The sequence below is a fragment of the Amphiura filiformis genome, chromosome 11 (assembly GCF_039555335.1).
Source record: "Amphiura filiformis chromosome 11, Afil_fr2py, whole genome shotgun sequence".
Classification (NCBI taxonomy): domain Eukaryota; kingdom Metazoa; phylum Echinodermata; class Ophiuroidea; order Amphilepidida; family Amphiuridae; genus Amphiura; species Amphiura filiformis.
This window is the reverse complement of record NC_092638.1, coordinates 24,127,477-24,140,910: the sequence shown is the minus strand read 5'-3', so window position 1 is coordinate 24,140,910 and position 13,434 is coordinate 24,127,477. Positions and strand designations below refer to the sequence as shown.

Here is a 13,434-nt window from a genome sequence, read left to right as displayed (position 1 = left end):
AAACTATAAACACGGTGGAACAAATTTGCCATGCGTGGGAGAACTAGTGAATTCGCCTACTATCATGGCTATTTCTCACAGAGATATAGGGATAATGACGCTGTGCGTGTCTCCAAACAACCGGTAAAAATATCTGTACACAAAATAATATAGTACGAATACGATTAGCCAATAATACGCCCATTTAATTAATATTATAATGATTTTCTCAGGATTTGGTATATGGATGATGCGTGATTTTCCAGATAAATAACACAGAGAACGGAAAACATGGAGCAAAACGACAATGGAAGTACAACCACAAAATAACACGATTTATTAATAAAACACGAATTCTAACCATACAGAGACTGCCGCTTTATATTGAAAGTCATGTCACTAAACAAATGGTCAAGCGATCTTTGCACAGAAACAAATGTACATGTCAACTCAACAAGCTCCAATCATAAGTGAAGTTGCGCAGCGATTGGCTGGCCCACGCTGGTGACGCAAAAGTGCGTCTCACATACATCGCTGCATCTCTCCGTCCTCATTGCAGAAATGCGTCTACTTTCCGCTGCATAATGCATACCACAAATGCAGACGCATCCACAATAACTTGGAAGAGAAGTGATGGGACAATTTAATATGCAATTAGCGTCAATTTAATTAACAAAAGGAATAATTTGGGTTTCATTAAGGGCTGGGGTATGAACGTTTGGACAGTATTTATTGTGGGACATTAGAGCACATCAGACATATCGAATTGCATTCTGAATACGAAGAATGTCCTTCTGATATCAAATAATTTTGATTTTTGAAATTCGCAATTTAATACACATTTTATGGCAAATCATTAAAATTGATATTTTTGATATTTAACAGTACTTGAAGTAAACTTTATAAATCTGATGATTTATACTTAAAGTGTATGTAGGTGGGATGAAAAGCCGACGATCAATTGAAAATTTTTACCTTTCGTATTGAAGATATGGATTTTTTTCCCCAAAACACCAAAAAAAATTAGGTCTTTTTGGGAAATATGAAAGGTCAAAATTTTCAATTGACCGTCGGCTTTTTTCTCCTGCTACATACACTTTAAGAATATGTCATTAGATTTATATAATTTACTTCGAGGACTGTTATATATCAAAAATTTGAAAAATATCAAATTTTTATAATTTGTCATAAAATTTGTATTATATTGTGATTTTCAAAAATGAAAATTATTTGATATCAGAAAGACATGCTTCGTATTCAGAATGCAATTCGATAGGTCTGAGGTGCTCCCATGTCCCACAAAAATACTGTCGAAACACAATAAACGCTCATTTTAGATCCCTTAATGAAAGTCCGAAAATACGCAAATAATCAGGAATATGCGCCTTGTGCCAATACAGCAAGTAAAATTGCATCACCGAAGTCATTACATTTGATGAAAGTTTCATACACAAGAAAAAGGTTAGGGAGGCACCCGTAGGCTCAGGGCATTTAATATGTACGTCTCTTCATGATGATCTCATAGGAGTCCAACTCCCGTAGAAAACTTGACCCTGACTTAATGCGTCCCAACAAGGAGTCCCCATTCTCTCCAGGTGCTTTTGAGATCTCGTAGTTTTGCAGGAACCAGGTAAAAATCAGGAACAATTCCGCTTTTGCCAAAGATTCTCCAAGACATGACCTTCTTCCGACTGAGAATGGTAAGAAACTATTTGGATGCTGACGTACTGAACCAGAATCGTCCAAGAAGTGCTCTGTTAAAGATGAGGTTATTAAAAATCAGCCAAACTCATTATAATCATGCTGTATACTACTTTACTATTAGGTATACCACGCAAAGTATGAACACAGCATACACACGTCATTTGATGTTCATCATGTGCATGAAAGATGAAACAGTACATGAAAGATCACGGGAGAGATCTTTAGAAAACTTCAAATAAAGAAACTAAAACAGGTGTGAAATCGACTTCTGCATTGTGATTTAATGTAATTTTATAATTACATTACCAAGAAAGAGCACTTATTCTACCTGATAGGTCCGATTACGAAAACAGAGCATTGTTGTGTTATGGACAATAATACACATTAGAATTCGGACTTGATGTTGATCAATAAAGCGTGCGGATATTCAATTTTCCATACACTCGGTTAGTTTTGTGGGGTTCAATATCGAACCCCAACGGTTTCAGCTTGTATAATTTTATTTATTAACATATACCTACTTGTGTGTGATATTTTAAGCGTTTTAAAGTTTCAAAATAATCCCATTCAATTACTAGTACACGGTTGACAACGGAAACCAACTGAATTTAACGAATTCGTGGCGTTCACCACATGATTTTGACCAGTGTGTTTTCCAAATTTTGCCATTTTATTTTCAATTTCACTTCTATGCCTACTAAATTATATATTTGTTGCATGGTCGAATGATCTTCGATACAGCATATACAATATATTTATGAATGTATCTGTGACATACCTGGTTTAAAGAGTTTCGGTTCATCCCAAATATCTTCATCAAAATGTAGCGCATAATGGTTAATGGAAACAACGGTGTCCTTTGGAATTTGAAAGTCACCTGAAAATATATTCATAAAAGTGAACAGGCAGCTGAGGCTTCTTTATAATTCTGGACCAATCTAGTCTCCCTGCTAAAGTGCTAATATTAGGTCCAGGTTCCGACACTCTTCCGCGGGTACTCATGCTCGTCGGCGAACTTTGAAAACACTCCCTTCTGAATATCATTTCGCGAACTTTTCAGGATATAAACACCCCTATTTTTAGCGATTTTTGCCCTCTACAATGGCCCTTTTTTCGCTAAAACGTGAACAATATTTTTAATATACCCTTTTTTGATGGAAACGCACAAATTAATGCATGGCACTCGCGGTTGTATGCATCGTATAATTTATGTGATCTAATGTAATGTGCGCCAATAATGAAACTGGGATTCGTAAATGAAACGATGAAACTACGATGATTTACATGTGATTGGTGAATAAAGAGCACCCATTTTAATTTTGTGAACAAGTGTATGAAAAATTACCCCTTCCCTTTTTATTGTATTTCGCGAATCGCGTTTCTTTATCTGCAAGTACCCCCTAATTTCGCGAAATTTCCGACGAGCATGAGTACCCGCGGATACACGTACGAAGTGCCGGAACCGGGTATCAGGCACTGTACAAGATTCGTGTCTTAGTTATGCAGTTGATGTTGTTTTAGTTTTACAATTTATTCCGTGTTATTTTGTTTGATACCATAGAATATGTAAACTATAAATATACTATATTTTAATGTTTAGGTGAAATAGAAAAAATAGAAATAAATACTTTCACTGTGGGAATGTCGGTTTGATATGTCTGACCCACACCCCCCCCCCCACTCACAAACATGATCTGATATTTACCCAACATAACATCACATGTTGTTGCGTGCGGCACACCCATTGGAGCGATAGAACTGAAGCGTAAAACTTCCATCATTGTTGCTTCTGTGTATGGTAGGCGCCCTCTATCCTCTAAAGAGGACGGTCTCTCATGACCTACGACCTCGTCGATTTCCATGGCCACCTTCTTTTGTATGTCAGGATATTCTGCCATAATAGCCAGTGTCCAGTGGAGTGTAACGATAGTTGTATCTGTTCCAGCTTTGATTGTAAATAAACACAAGTATGACATACATTAGTGTACAAATAATGGAAATTTAATGTTAAGGGTAGAGACTATAGAAATTTTTACCAAAGGAACATATTCTTGTTTATACCATGATATTGTTGTATCTCAATACTATCACAACTTCAGCTGTGTAACTTACCTAAAAAGTGGTTCTTTTAATTAAAAATGCAATAAATAAAGTCACTCTGCGCTTTTAGTACTGACCAGACTATAGTAATATTTTTAAATCACTCTGCGATTTTAGTACTGACCAGACTATAGTAATAATATTATGCAATACTAGCAGCTATTAATCATGCTTCAGTGGGCAAGTACTTCTAACTTTAAATGGTATTGAAATTTGTCTTGTCCGGGGGGACTTCCATATAGCTCAGTGGCGTTATTTTCTAGGGTCTATGGTGAATATGACTGATGCGTAGTAGGCCTACATGTATGTAGGGCTGTAAAAAGCCTGTTCAGTGATTTCATCCGGAGAATGTAGAAATCCATGAATCAGCCAAATTTAGATTTTAGCACCTTGTCCAGTATCTTTGTTAGTTTCGATGTGCAAACCTTAAGCCCTGTATTAAAGACAAAGTAAGTTATTTTACATGAATCTGTAATTTCTCTACTTAGTAGAGAAATCAGCTATTATTATATTTGATATCGGTATTTTATTTTACACATATCGTGGCCAAACGGCCAAATTACATGTAAAATTACAATTTGAACATACATATAAATATTAAACACTTCAAGAAAACTTTTAAAAGACATCAAAAATTGCATCTATAGGGAAAAAAGTATTAGATCAGAAAAGCACTCTGTCATATTATTGCACGCAAAATATTAATTTAACCAAAATACTATTGCACTATGAAAAACATCAAAATATACTAAAATCCAAAAATATCATGCATAGGCGTAGATCCCCGGAGGATGGGGATTTACCCCCCAATATTTTGCCAGGGATGGTCCATACAGTCATCCCCCATGTCGATGCCTGATAATGGGTTTCTGATCAAATTAACCTCATATTTGCCCATTTTAGCCCCAAAAGTGCAAATTTTCACGCGCTTCGCGCGCATTTATTCTACTTTTACACCATATTTCATCAGTTTACACCATATTTCATCAGTTTAGCTTCAAAATACCAAAATTTTTAGAGCACTTAGCGCGCAATTGTACCATAATTGCCATATATTGTCGCTCGATTGACTATACTTCAATTTTTTTCCAACTCCATCCCCCCCCCCCCCATGTCAAAAAGAAATCTACGCCACTGATTAAATATGTCAAACATAATATAACAGTTGTACCAGACTATAAAAAGCAATTATGGCATTGGCAGTGAAGAACAATCTACCAAAAAACGTTGACAACGTAAAGAAAGCAGCAAGTTTAAAAAGCCCCCACCTCGGCTCACTTTTTGAAACTTGGTCCCATTTTGAATATCAACAGCAAATCGGTGTTTTTTAGCATCATTGCCATTAACATGCCTACTTGTTATTCGTTTAATTCAATCATTGATCATGAACTTCATAATTATTATAAAACAAAACATATATAGGATATTGGCCAAGAACAACATAATAACCTTTCTGATCGTTCCAGAATGCTAACAACTTTTAAGTAATATATCGCATCGGCACATTAAAGATTCATAACACTTCTGGAAATGTTTTAAGTTGATAATTATGACAAAGTTTAAATCAGTATCTTTTACAAATGGGACCAAGTTTCAAAAAGTGAGCCGAGGTGGGGCTTTTTAAACTTGCTGCTTTCTTTACGTTGTCAACGTTTTTTTGGTAGATTTCCTTTCTTTTTATGAATGAAGCCGAGTAGCTCCAAGCTTGAAAAGTCATCCGGTTACGAAGTACTCCATAAGACGAATAAAGCGAAAATAGAAGTTTGAATAATATTATCCTTGATTTATGACAATAAAAAATACGAGTATATGTAGCTATATAACTAAAATGTACGTGGTTCTTTGTAGCCCTGGGGCAATCTAGTTGGATATCCAAATTTCGCCGTTTGTGGTTCTTTGTAGCCCTGCAGGCAATCTAGTTGGATATCTCTATTCAGCGGCGGTTGTTGGCGGTCTTTCGCGGTTCGTGGTATTCCTTTATTCTTCAAGCCCTGTCCTCTATCGGGGCTAATTTATTGTTTAAGCTTGTTGGATATCCATATTTCGCGGTGTGTGGTTCTTTGTAGCCCCTGCAGGGCAATATAGTTGGATTTCCAAATTTCGCCGTTTGTGGTTCTTTGTAGCCCTGCAGGCAATCTAGTTGGATATCTCTATTGAGGTGGTTGTTGGAGGTCTTTCGCGGTTCGTGGTTATAATTTTCCTTATCCTTCAAGCCTTGCCCTCTATCGAGGGCTAATTTATAGTTTAAACTTGTTGGACATCCATATTTCGCGGTGTGTTGTTCTTTATAGCCATGCGGGGCAATCTAGTTGGATATTTCTATTGAGCGGCAGTTGTTGGCGGTTTTTCGTTTTAATTTGTAGGATAACCATATTTCAAGATTTGTGGTTCCTGAGTCCTGCGGGGCAATCTAGCTAGATATCCAAATTTCGCGGTTTGTGGTTCTTTGTAGCCCTGCGGGGCAATCTAGTTGGATATCACTATTGAGCGGCGGTTGTCGGCGGTCTTTTGAGATTTAATTTTCCCTTTAATTTCGGGCCGCCCCCTCCTCTACATCCCGAGGATGCTTTTCAATAATTTAAATTATACGGTGTCAACAATTACTATTACTTGGTATAACTTATCTTACCATGTTGACTTATATTGTTTGTTAAGGCAACTTTCGCGGTTCGTGGTTATAATTTCCCTAATCCTTCAAGCTTTGCCCTCTATCAAGGGCTAATTTATAGTTAAAACTTGTTGGACATCCATGATGAAAATAGTGCAATTATGATAATAACTTGTTCAAATTAGCGCAATTATCAACCCCATTTTGAAATTAGCGCAATTATGAAGTCAACATTGCAATTATGAAACTTTCACAAAATGCAAGTGATAATTGCGCTATTCCGCTATTTTCATCAAAATTGCGCAATTTTGCGCTAAATTGCGCAATTTTCAGATTTTCACTTTACCTCTTCATTGAAGTGATAATTGCGCTATTCCGCTATTTTCAACCAAATTACGCAATTTTGCGCTAAATTGCGCAATTTTCAGATGCTCACTTTACCTCTTCATTGATGTGATAATTGCGCTATTCCGCTATTTTCAAAAAAATTGCGCAATTTTGCGCTAAATTCCGCAATTTTCACATTTCCAGATTTTCACTTTACCTCTTCATTCAAGTGATAATTGCGCTATTCCGCTATTTTCAACAAAATTGCGCAATTTTGCGCTAATTTGCGCAATTTTCAAATTTCCAGATTTTCACTTTACCTCTTCATTCAAGTGATAATTGCGCTATTCCGCTATTTTCAAAAAATTGCGCAATTTTGCGCTAAATTGCGCAATTAAATTGCGCAATTTTCAGATTTTCACTTTACCTCTTCATTGAAGTGATAATTGCGCTATTCCGCTATTTTCAACAAAATTGCGCAATTTTGCGCTAAATTGCGCAATTTTCAAATTTCCAGATTTTCACTTTACCTCTTCATTCAAGTGATAATTGCGCTATTCCGCTATTTTCAAAAAATTGCGCAATTTTGCGCTAAATTGCGCAATTTTCAAATTTTCACTTTACCTCTTTATTGAAGTGATAATTGCGCTATTCCGCTATTTTCAAAAAAATTGCGCAATTTTGCGCTAAATGACACAATTTTCAGATTTTCACTTTACCTCCTCATTCAAGTGATAATTGCGCTATTCCGCTATTTCCACAAAATGGCGCAATTTTGCCCTACATTTTGCAATTTCCAGATTCCAATTTCCTTAATAACATACACCCAGCAGCCCAAACGTTTCGGGAACATGCTCCAAGTGGGACCAGAACGGAAGGGCCCCGCAGGGTAAGAAAGAAACTGAACTGCTCATTTCTTTAATAACATACACGCAGCAGTGGAAACGTTTCGAGAACGTGCTCCAAGTGGGACCAAAACGGAAGAGCCCCGCAGGGCAAGTAAGAAAGTGTGAACTCTTAGGTCTGACGTGTTAGGTCTGATGGTTACGCATTTCCTTCACATCTGGGGATTTACGGCCAAAATGTGTTTCTATTTGCTCCAAGTGGGACCAGAACGGAAGGGCCCCGCAGAGCAAGAAATAAACTGTGAACTGCTAATTTTTAGCATAACATACACGCAGCAGCCCAAACGTTTCGAGAACATGCTCCAAGTGGGACCAGAACGGGAGAACCCCGCAGGGCAAGAAAGAAACTGTGAACTGCTAATTTTTTAATAACATGCACGCAGCAGCCCAAACGTTTCGAGAACATGCTCCCAGTGGGACCACAACGGAAGAGCCCCGCAAATCAAGTAAGGAAGTGTGAACTGTTAGGTCTGATGTGTTAGGTCTTTCTTAAGAAATTGATGTTTATGCAGTTTAAGTGCGAACTGTTATTGAGAAATTTTGAGAATTTCACTTTACCTCTTCATTCTACTGTTCAACGTTTACGCATACACGCAGCAGCCCAAACGTTTCGAGAACATACTCCCAGTGGGACCAGAACGGAAGAGCCCGCAGGGTAAGAAAGAAACTGAACTGCTCATTTCTTTAATAACATACACGCAGCAGCGGAAACGTTTCGAGAACGTGCTCCAAGTGGGACCAAAACGGAAGAGCCCCGCAGGGCAAGTAAGAAAGTGTGAACTCTTAGGTCTGACGTGTTAGGTCTGATGGTTACGCATTTCCTTCACATCTGGGGATTTACGGCCAAAATGTGTTTCTATTTTTCTTAATAATATACATGCAGCAGCCGAACGGGTTTTTCCATCTATTGCATTTACCCACTTGTCACGGTTCTGAAAGGGGACATTGCAAAATCCCTAATGCTTTGTACAGGGCCTTTCAGTTGAAAGTCATTTTTTTCAAAACAAAAAATACCACTCATTTGCCTTGTCTTTGGTAATTATTCCGTTTAATCCATGACTTGGAGCATGTTCCGTTTCGGTCCCACTTGCAGCATGTTCTCGAAACTTTTGGGCTGCTGCGTGTATGTTATTGCAAAATTAGTTCACTGGGAAATCAAGTCAATTTCCTGGTCATAAATACAACTTTTGCATGTTTTGTATCCAAATACCTTTCTTTTATGTCATGTTTTGTGATTTCTCCCATTGAGTGCAATAACAATGGTAAGTGTCCTCTTCGTGTGCGAGGTCGCAAGATGGAACAGCCGAATATCGGCAGCATTAGTGCATTTGCCATTTTCATGAATGATGATGTACGTCTATAAGTATCATAATAATCATCATCATGGACAGGTAACAAGCGGCACTGTGCAGTACCGCTCTGCTATTCAAATGCGTGGTGCATCGGTTACGTGTATTTTAAATGTCAACCTGCCGAAAATAATCATCGTATAGATCGATCCCTGTAAATCTAAGACAGAGTCGCACCCACCTTAATATTAACATTTGCGACACTCGATATTCCACTCTCTTTATCCTAATTATATTGAAATAACACACACTTGCGATATCGTTTAACAGTCTACCTTCAGACAGATCATCGCACTTTTCATGCAAATGGATGCGACTATACAAATCGCGACATGTTTGTCTTCTATGGAAGGGGCCATTAATTCTTATTCCTTTTTAATTAGGAGCACCATCTGATTAACGCCAATGCAGCAGTGGTCGGACGCGATAATCTACCATTTACTTGTTCGCGAAATTGGGTTGACGGGTATTGGCGCCTACTTTCTTAACGTTTTGCTTACAGTATATCTTTATTTATAGCCTAGGGGTGTTTCATTAAATCATGATATCGGAAGTAGGTCAACCAGGGGGTCTGAAATTTTTGGCAAGACAAATAGGGGGATCATAAATCTTGTAGACCCTATGACCCAAACTTTCCTATTTTGATGTTAAGTCTTTTTGGAAAGGGGGGCCACCAGGGGGCCCCTCATATTGTGGGAAGAATAATAGGGGGGGGGGGGGATAAACATTGTGATTGACACACAAAATAAACACACTACCTGTGGTAATCCTTCGAATTTTTATATTTTGGTCATCCACAATTTTATGCCACATGGTCACATGGTATTGGCGTGATTCTCAACCTCAACCCCCCCCCCCCCGCCCCTTTAACAAAAGAAGGCGAAAGGTGTATCGTTGGGTTCATAGAAATTGTGAATGAAAAGTCATAACATTACCACATATAGGCTAGTGTGTTTATTATACTCAGTAAATAAACACACTATGTGTGGTAATCCTTTGAATTCTGACATCCACAATGTTATGCCCCCCCATTCCCTTTGCCAAAATATATACCCCCCGCCCAAACGGTAGGTCTACTTCTACATTTGGGGTTTAATTCCTTTTTCGATGTTAAGTGTTTCGGAAAGGGGTCCACCAGGGGGCCCTCATATTGTGGGAAGAATAATAGGGGCGGGGGCATAAAAATTGTGAATGACCAAAATGTAGCAAGTCATAACATTACCACAAATAGGCTAGTGTGTTAATTATACTCAGGAAATACAAACACTATCTGTGGTAATCCTTTGAATTTTGACATTTTGCTCATCCACAATTGTATGCCGTCCCCCATTTTCCTTGTCAAAATATATACCTCCCCCCACAAATAACACACATTCCTTACTGTTACCCTTACAAGTGTCTACCACGCGAATCAAAAGATAGCCTGTCTTATTATAATGCACTTTCAGTTTCCCACACGTTCGAATGGGAATTGCATTGCGAACTTTCCCAATGTTTGGTAACCGTATTTCCTGCAATAATGTGACAACTTAACGTGCAAAGTTCTATTCTATATTGTTTGGCAATATTGTATTTTGTCAATACAATAGTATGTTTAAACTTGTAACTTTGTGTTTTTGATCGGAAAGATCGGATATTTTTATTGCCGATTCGAAATTCTGGACCATCGCAAGGGTGCAGAACTGTTACGTCTAATGTTTACGCATTTCGATTCCGCTACGTGTTAGGTCAGACAGATACGCATTTTCGACTTTTGAAAATAGCGGAATAGCGCTATTATCACTTGAGTGGTGCGGTAATGTGAAAAATTCAAAATTGCGCAATTTTGTCTAAAGGCCATTTTTGAAAATAGCGAAATAGCGCTATTATCACTTGAGTGGTGGGGTAAAGTGAAAATTGCATAATTGCGCAATTTTGTCTAAAGGCCATTTTGAAAATAGCGAAATAGCGCTATTATCACTTGAGTGGTGGGGTAAAGTGAAAATTGCAAAATTGCGCAATTTTGTCTAAAGGCCATTTTGAAAATAGCGAAATAGCGCTATTATCACTTGAGTGGGGGGGTAAAGTGAAAATTGCAAAATTGCGCAATTTTGTCTAAAGGCCTTTTTGAAAATAGCGAAATAGCGCTATTATCACGTGAGTGGTGGGGTAAAGTGAAAATTGCATAATTGCGCAATTTTGTCTAAAGGCCATTTTTGAAAATAGCGAAATAGCGCTATTATCACTTGAGTGGCGGGGTAAAGTGAAAATTGCAAAATTGCGCAATTTTGTCTAAAGGCCATTTTTGAAAATAGCGAAATAGCGCTATATTATCACTTGAGTGGTGGGGTAAAGTGAAAATTGCAAAATTGCGCAATTTTGTCTAAAGGCCATTTTGAAAATAGCGAAATAGCGCTATTATCACTTGAGTGGTGGGGTAAAGTGAAAATTGCAAAATTGCGCAATTTTGTCTAAAGGCCATTTTGAAAATAGCGAAATAGCGCTATTATCACTTGAGTGGTGGGGTAAAGTGAAAATTGCAAAATTGCGCAATTTTGTCTAAAGGCCATTTTGAAAATAGCGAAATAGCGCTATTATCACTTGAGTGGTGGGGTAAAGTGAAAATTGCAAAATTGCGCAATTTTGTCTAAAGGCCATTTTGAAAATAGCGAAATAGCGCTATTATCACTTGAGTGGTGGGGTAAAGTGAAAATTGCAAAATTGCGCAATTTTGTCTAAAGGCCATTTTTGAAAATAGCGAAATAGCGCTATTATCACTTGAGTGGTGGGGTAAAGTGAAAATTGCAAAATTGCGCAATTTTGTCTAAAGGCCATTTTGAAAATAGCGAAATAGCGCTATTATCACTTGAGTGGTGGGGTAAAGTGAAAATTGCGCAATTTTGTCTAAAGGCCATTTGTGAAAATAGCGAAATAGCGCTATTATCACTTGAGTGGTGGGGTACAGTGAAAATTGCAAAATTGCGCAATTTTGTGTAAGGGCCATTTTTGAAAATAGCGAAATAGCGCTATTATCACTTGAGTGGTGGGGTAAAGTGAAAATTGCAAAATTGCGCAATTTTGTCTAAAGGCCATTTTGAAAATAGCGAAATAGCGCTATTATCACTTGAGTGGTGGGGTAAAGTGAAAATTGCATAATTGCGCAATTTTGTCTAAGGGCCATTTTGACAATCGCGAAATAGCGCTATTATCACTTGAGTGGTGGGGTAAAGTGAAAATTGCATAATTGCGCAATTTTGTCTAAAGGCCATTTTGAAAATAGCGAAATAGCGCTATTATCACTTGAGTGGTGGGTAAAGTTAAAATTGCATAATTGCGCAATTTTGTCTAAGAGCCATTTTTGAAAATAGCGAAATAGCGCTATTATCACTTGAGTGGTGGGGTAAAGTGAAAATTGCAAAATTGCGCAATTTTGTCTAAAGGCCATTTTTGAAAATAGCGAAATAGCGCTATTATCACTTGAGTGGTGGGGTAAAGTGAAAATTGCAAAATTGCGCAATTTTGTCTAAAGGCCATTTTGAAAATAGCGAAATAGCGCTATTATCACTTGAGTGGTGGGGTAAAGTGAAATGCATAATTGCGCAATTTTGTCTAAGAGCCATTTTCACCAAACTGATTTTCTTCTAAGTCTAAAAAATACACTGATAATAGCGAAATTCGCACTTTTTGATAATAGCAGTGCTATTATCGCAATTATGTGTAGAAACGAATGACAAAATAGCGCAATTGCGTCTAGTATAAAAAAGAGCGCTAATATCGCTATTATCAGTTATAGCGCCTTTCTCCTTTAACTATGCCTTGCGCGAAGTAAATTAGCGGGCTAAACTTTTCGAACAAATACAATACACTAGGACATATTATTACACGTAATACAATATTTGCCATTTGCGACATGCCTGGACATTGTGCAGATTTACAAAACAAATGTTTCAACAGTTTAAATATATACGCATTATATCATCAAACGCAATCGTGCAACTTCATTTTACTGGAACTCTACTATCACTAAGTACGCCACAGCCTTATCAACGAACTTATGCATATGCAAATGAGCCCAATTCTATACAAAATTGACACCACGCATGCGTCTAGCTCAGTGAAGAGGCCAGAGAAAGTGTGTTTCTAAAAACAGTATATTAAAATGAATGTTTTTTCCAAATTATCGTACACAAACTCAACACATATACAACAACAATTTTACATAAGTCAATCTTGTTATACATAAAGCTACCAAACACAAAAACAATTTCCACAGTCACAATTATGTGTCAAATAATTATATTTTATCCCCAGCAAATTCCGTATTATATCCGCCTGCGGAAAAAAAAATATTTAAAAAAAATCTGAATACCCCTTTAATTCCAAAACGGAGTGTCCCTTTAATGGCTGTTCCATCACACTAACACCCCCTCGGCCCTTAACCTACCATGACACCTTTAATCCACCCTGACATCCCATAATATTT

At 37.5% G+C, this 13,434-nt stretch overlaps 1 protein-coding gene across 4 annotated transcripts in view; it reads right to left on the bottom strand.

The window, feature by feature from the left end:
* Positions 1-1,131: 1,131 nt before the first annotated feature.
* The window catches only part of LOC140164600 (steroid 17-alpha-hydroxylase/17,20 lyase-like), a 48,814-nt gene continuing 36,511 nt past the window's right edge, over positions 1,132-13,434 (bottom strand). For all 4 annotated transcript variants that reach the window (XM_072187918.1, XM_072187921.1, XM_072187919.1 and 1 more), the window contains exons 8-10: positions 3,389-3,628; positions 2,462-2,560; positions 1,132-1,733 (exon numbers count right to left, since the gene is read on the bottom strand). In XM_072187918.1, coding sequence (XP_072044019.1) covers positions 1,471-1,733; positions 2,462-2,560; positions 3,389-3,628 — 602 coding nt within the window. In that variant the 3' untranslated portion in view covers positions 1,132-1,470. The remainder of the gene's footprint in view (positions 1,734-2,461; positions 2,561-3,388; positions 3,629-13,434) is intronic.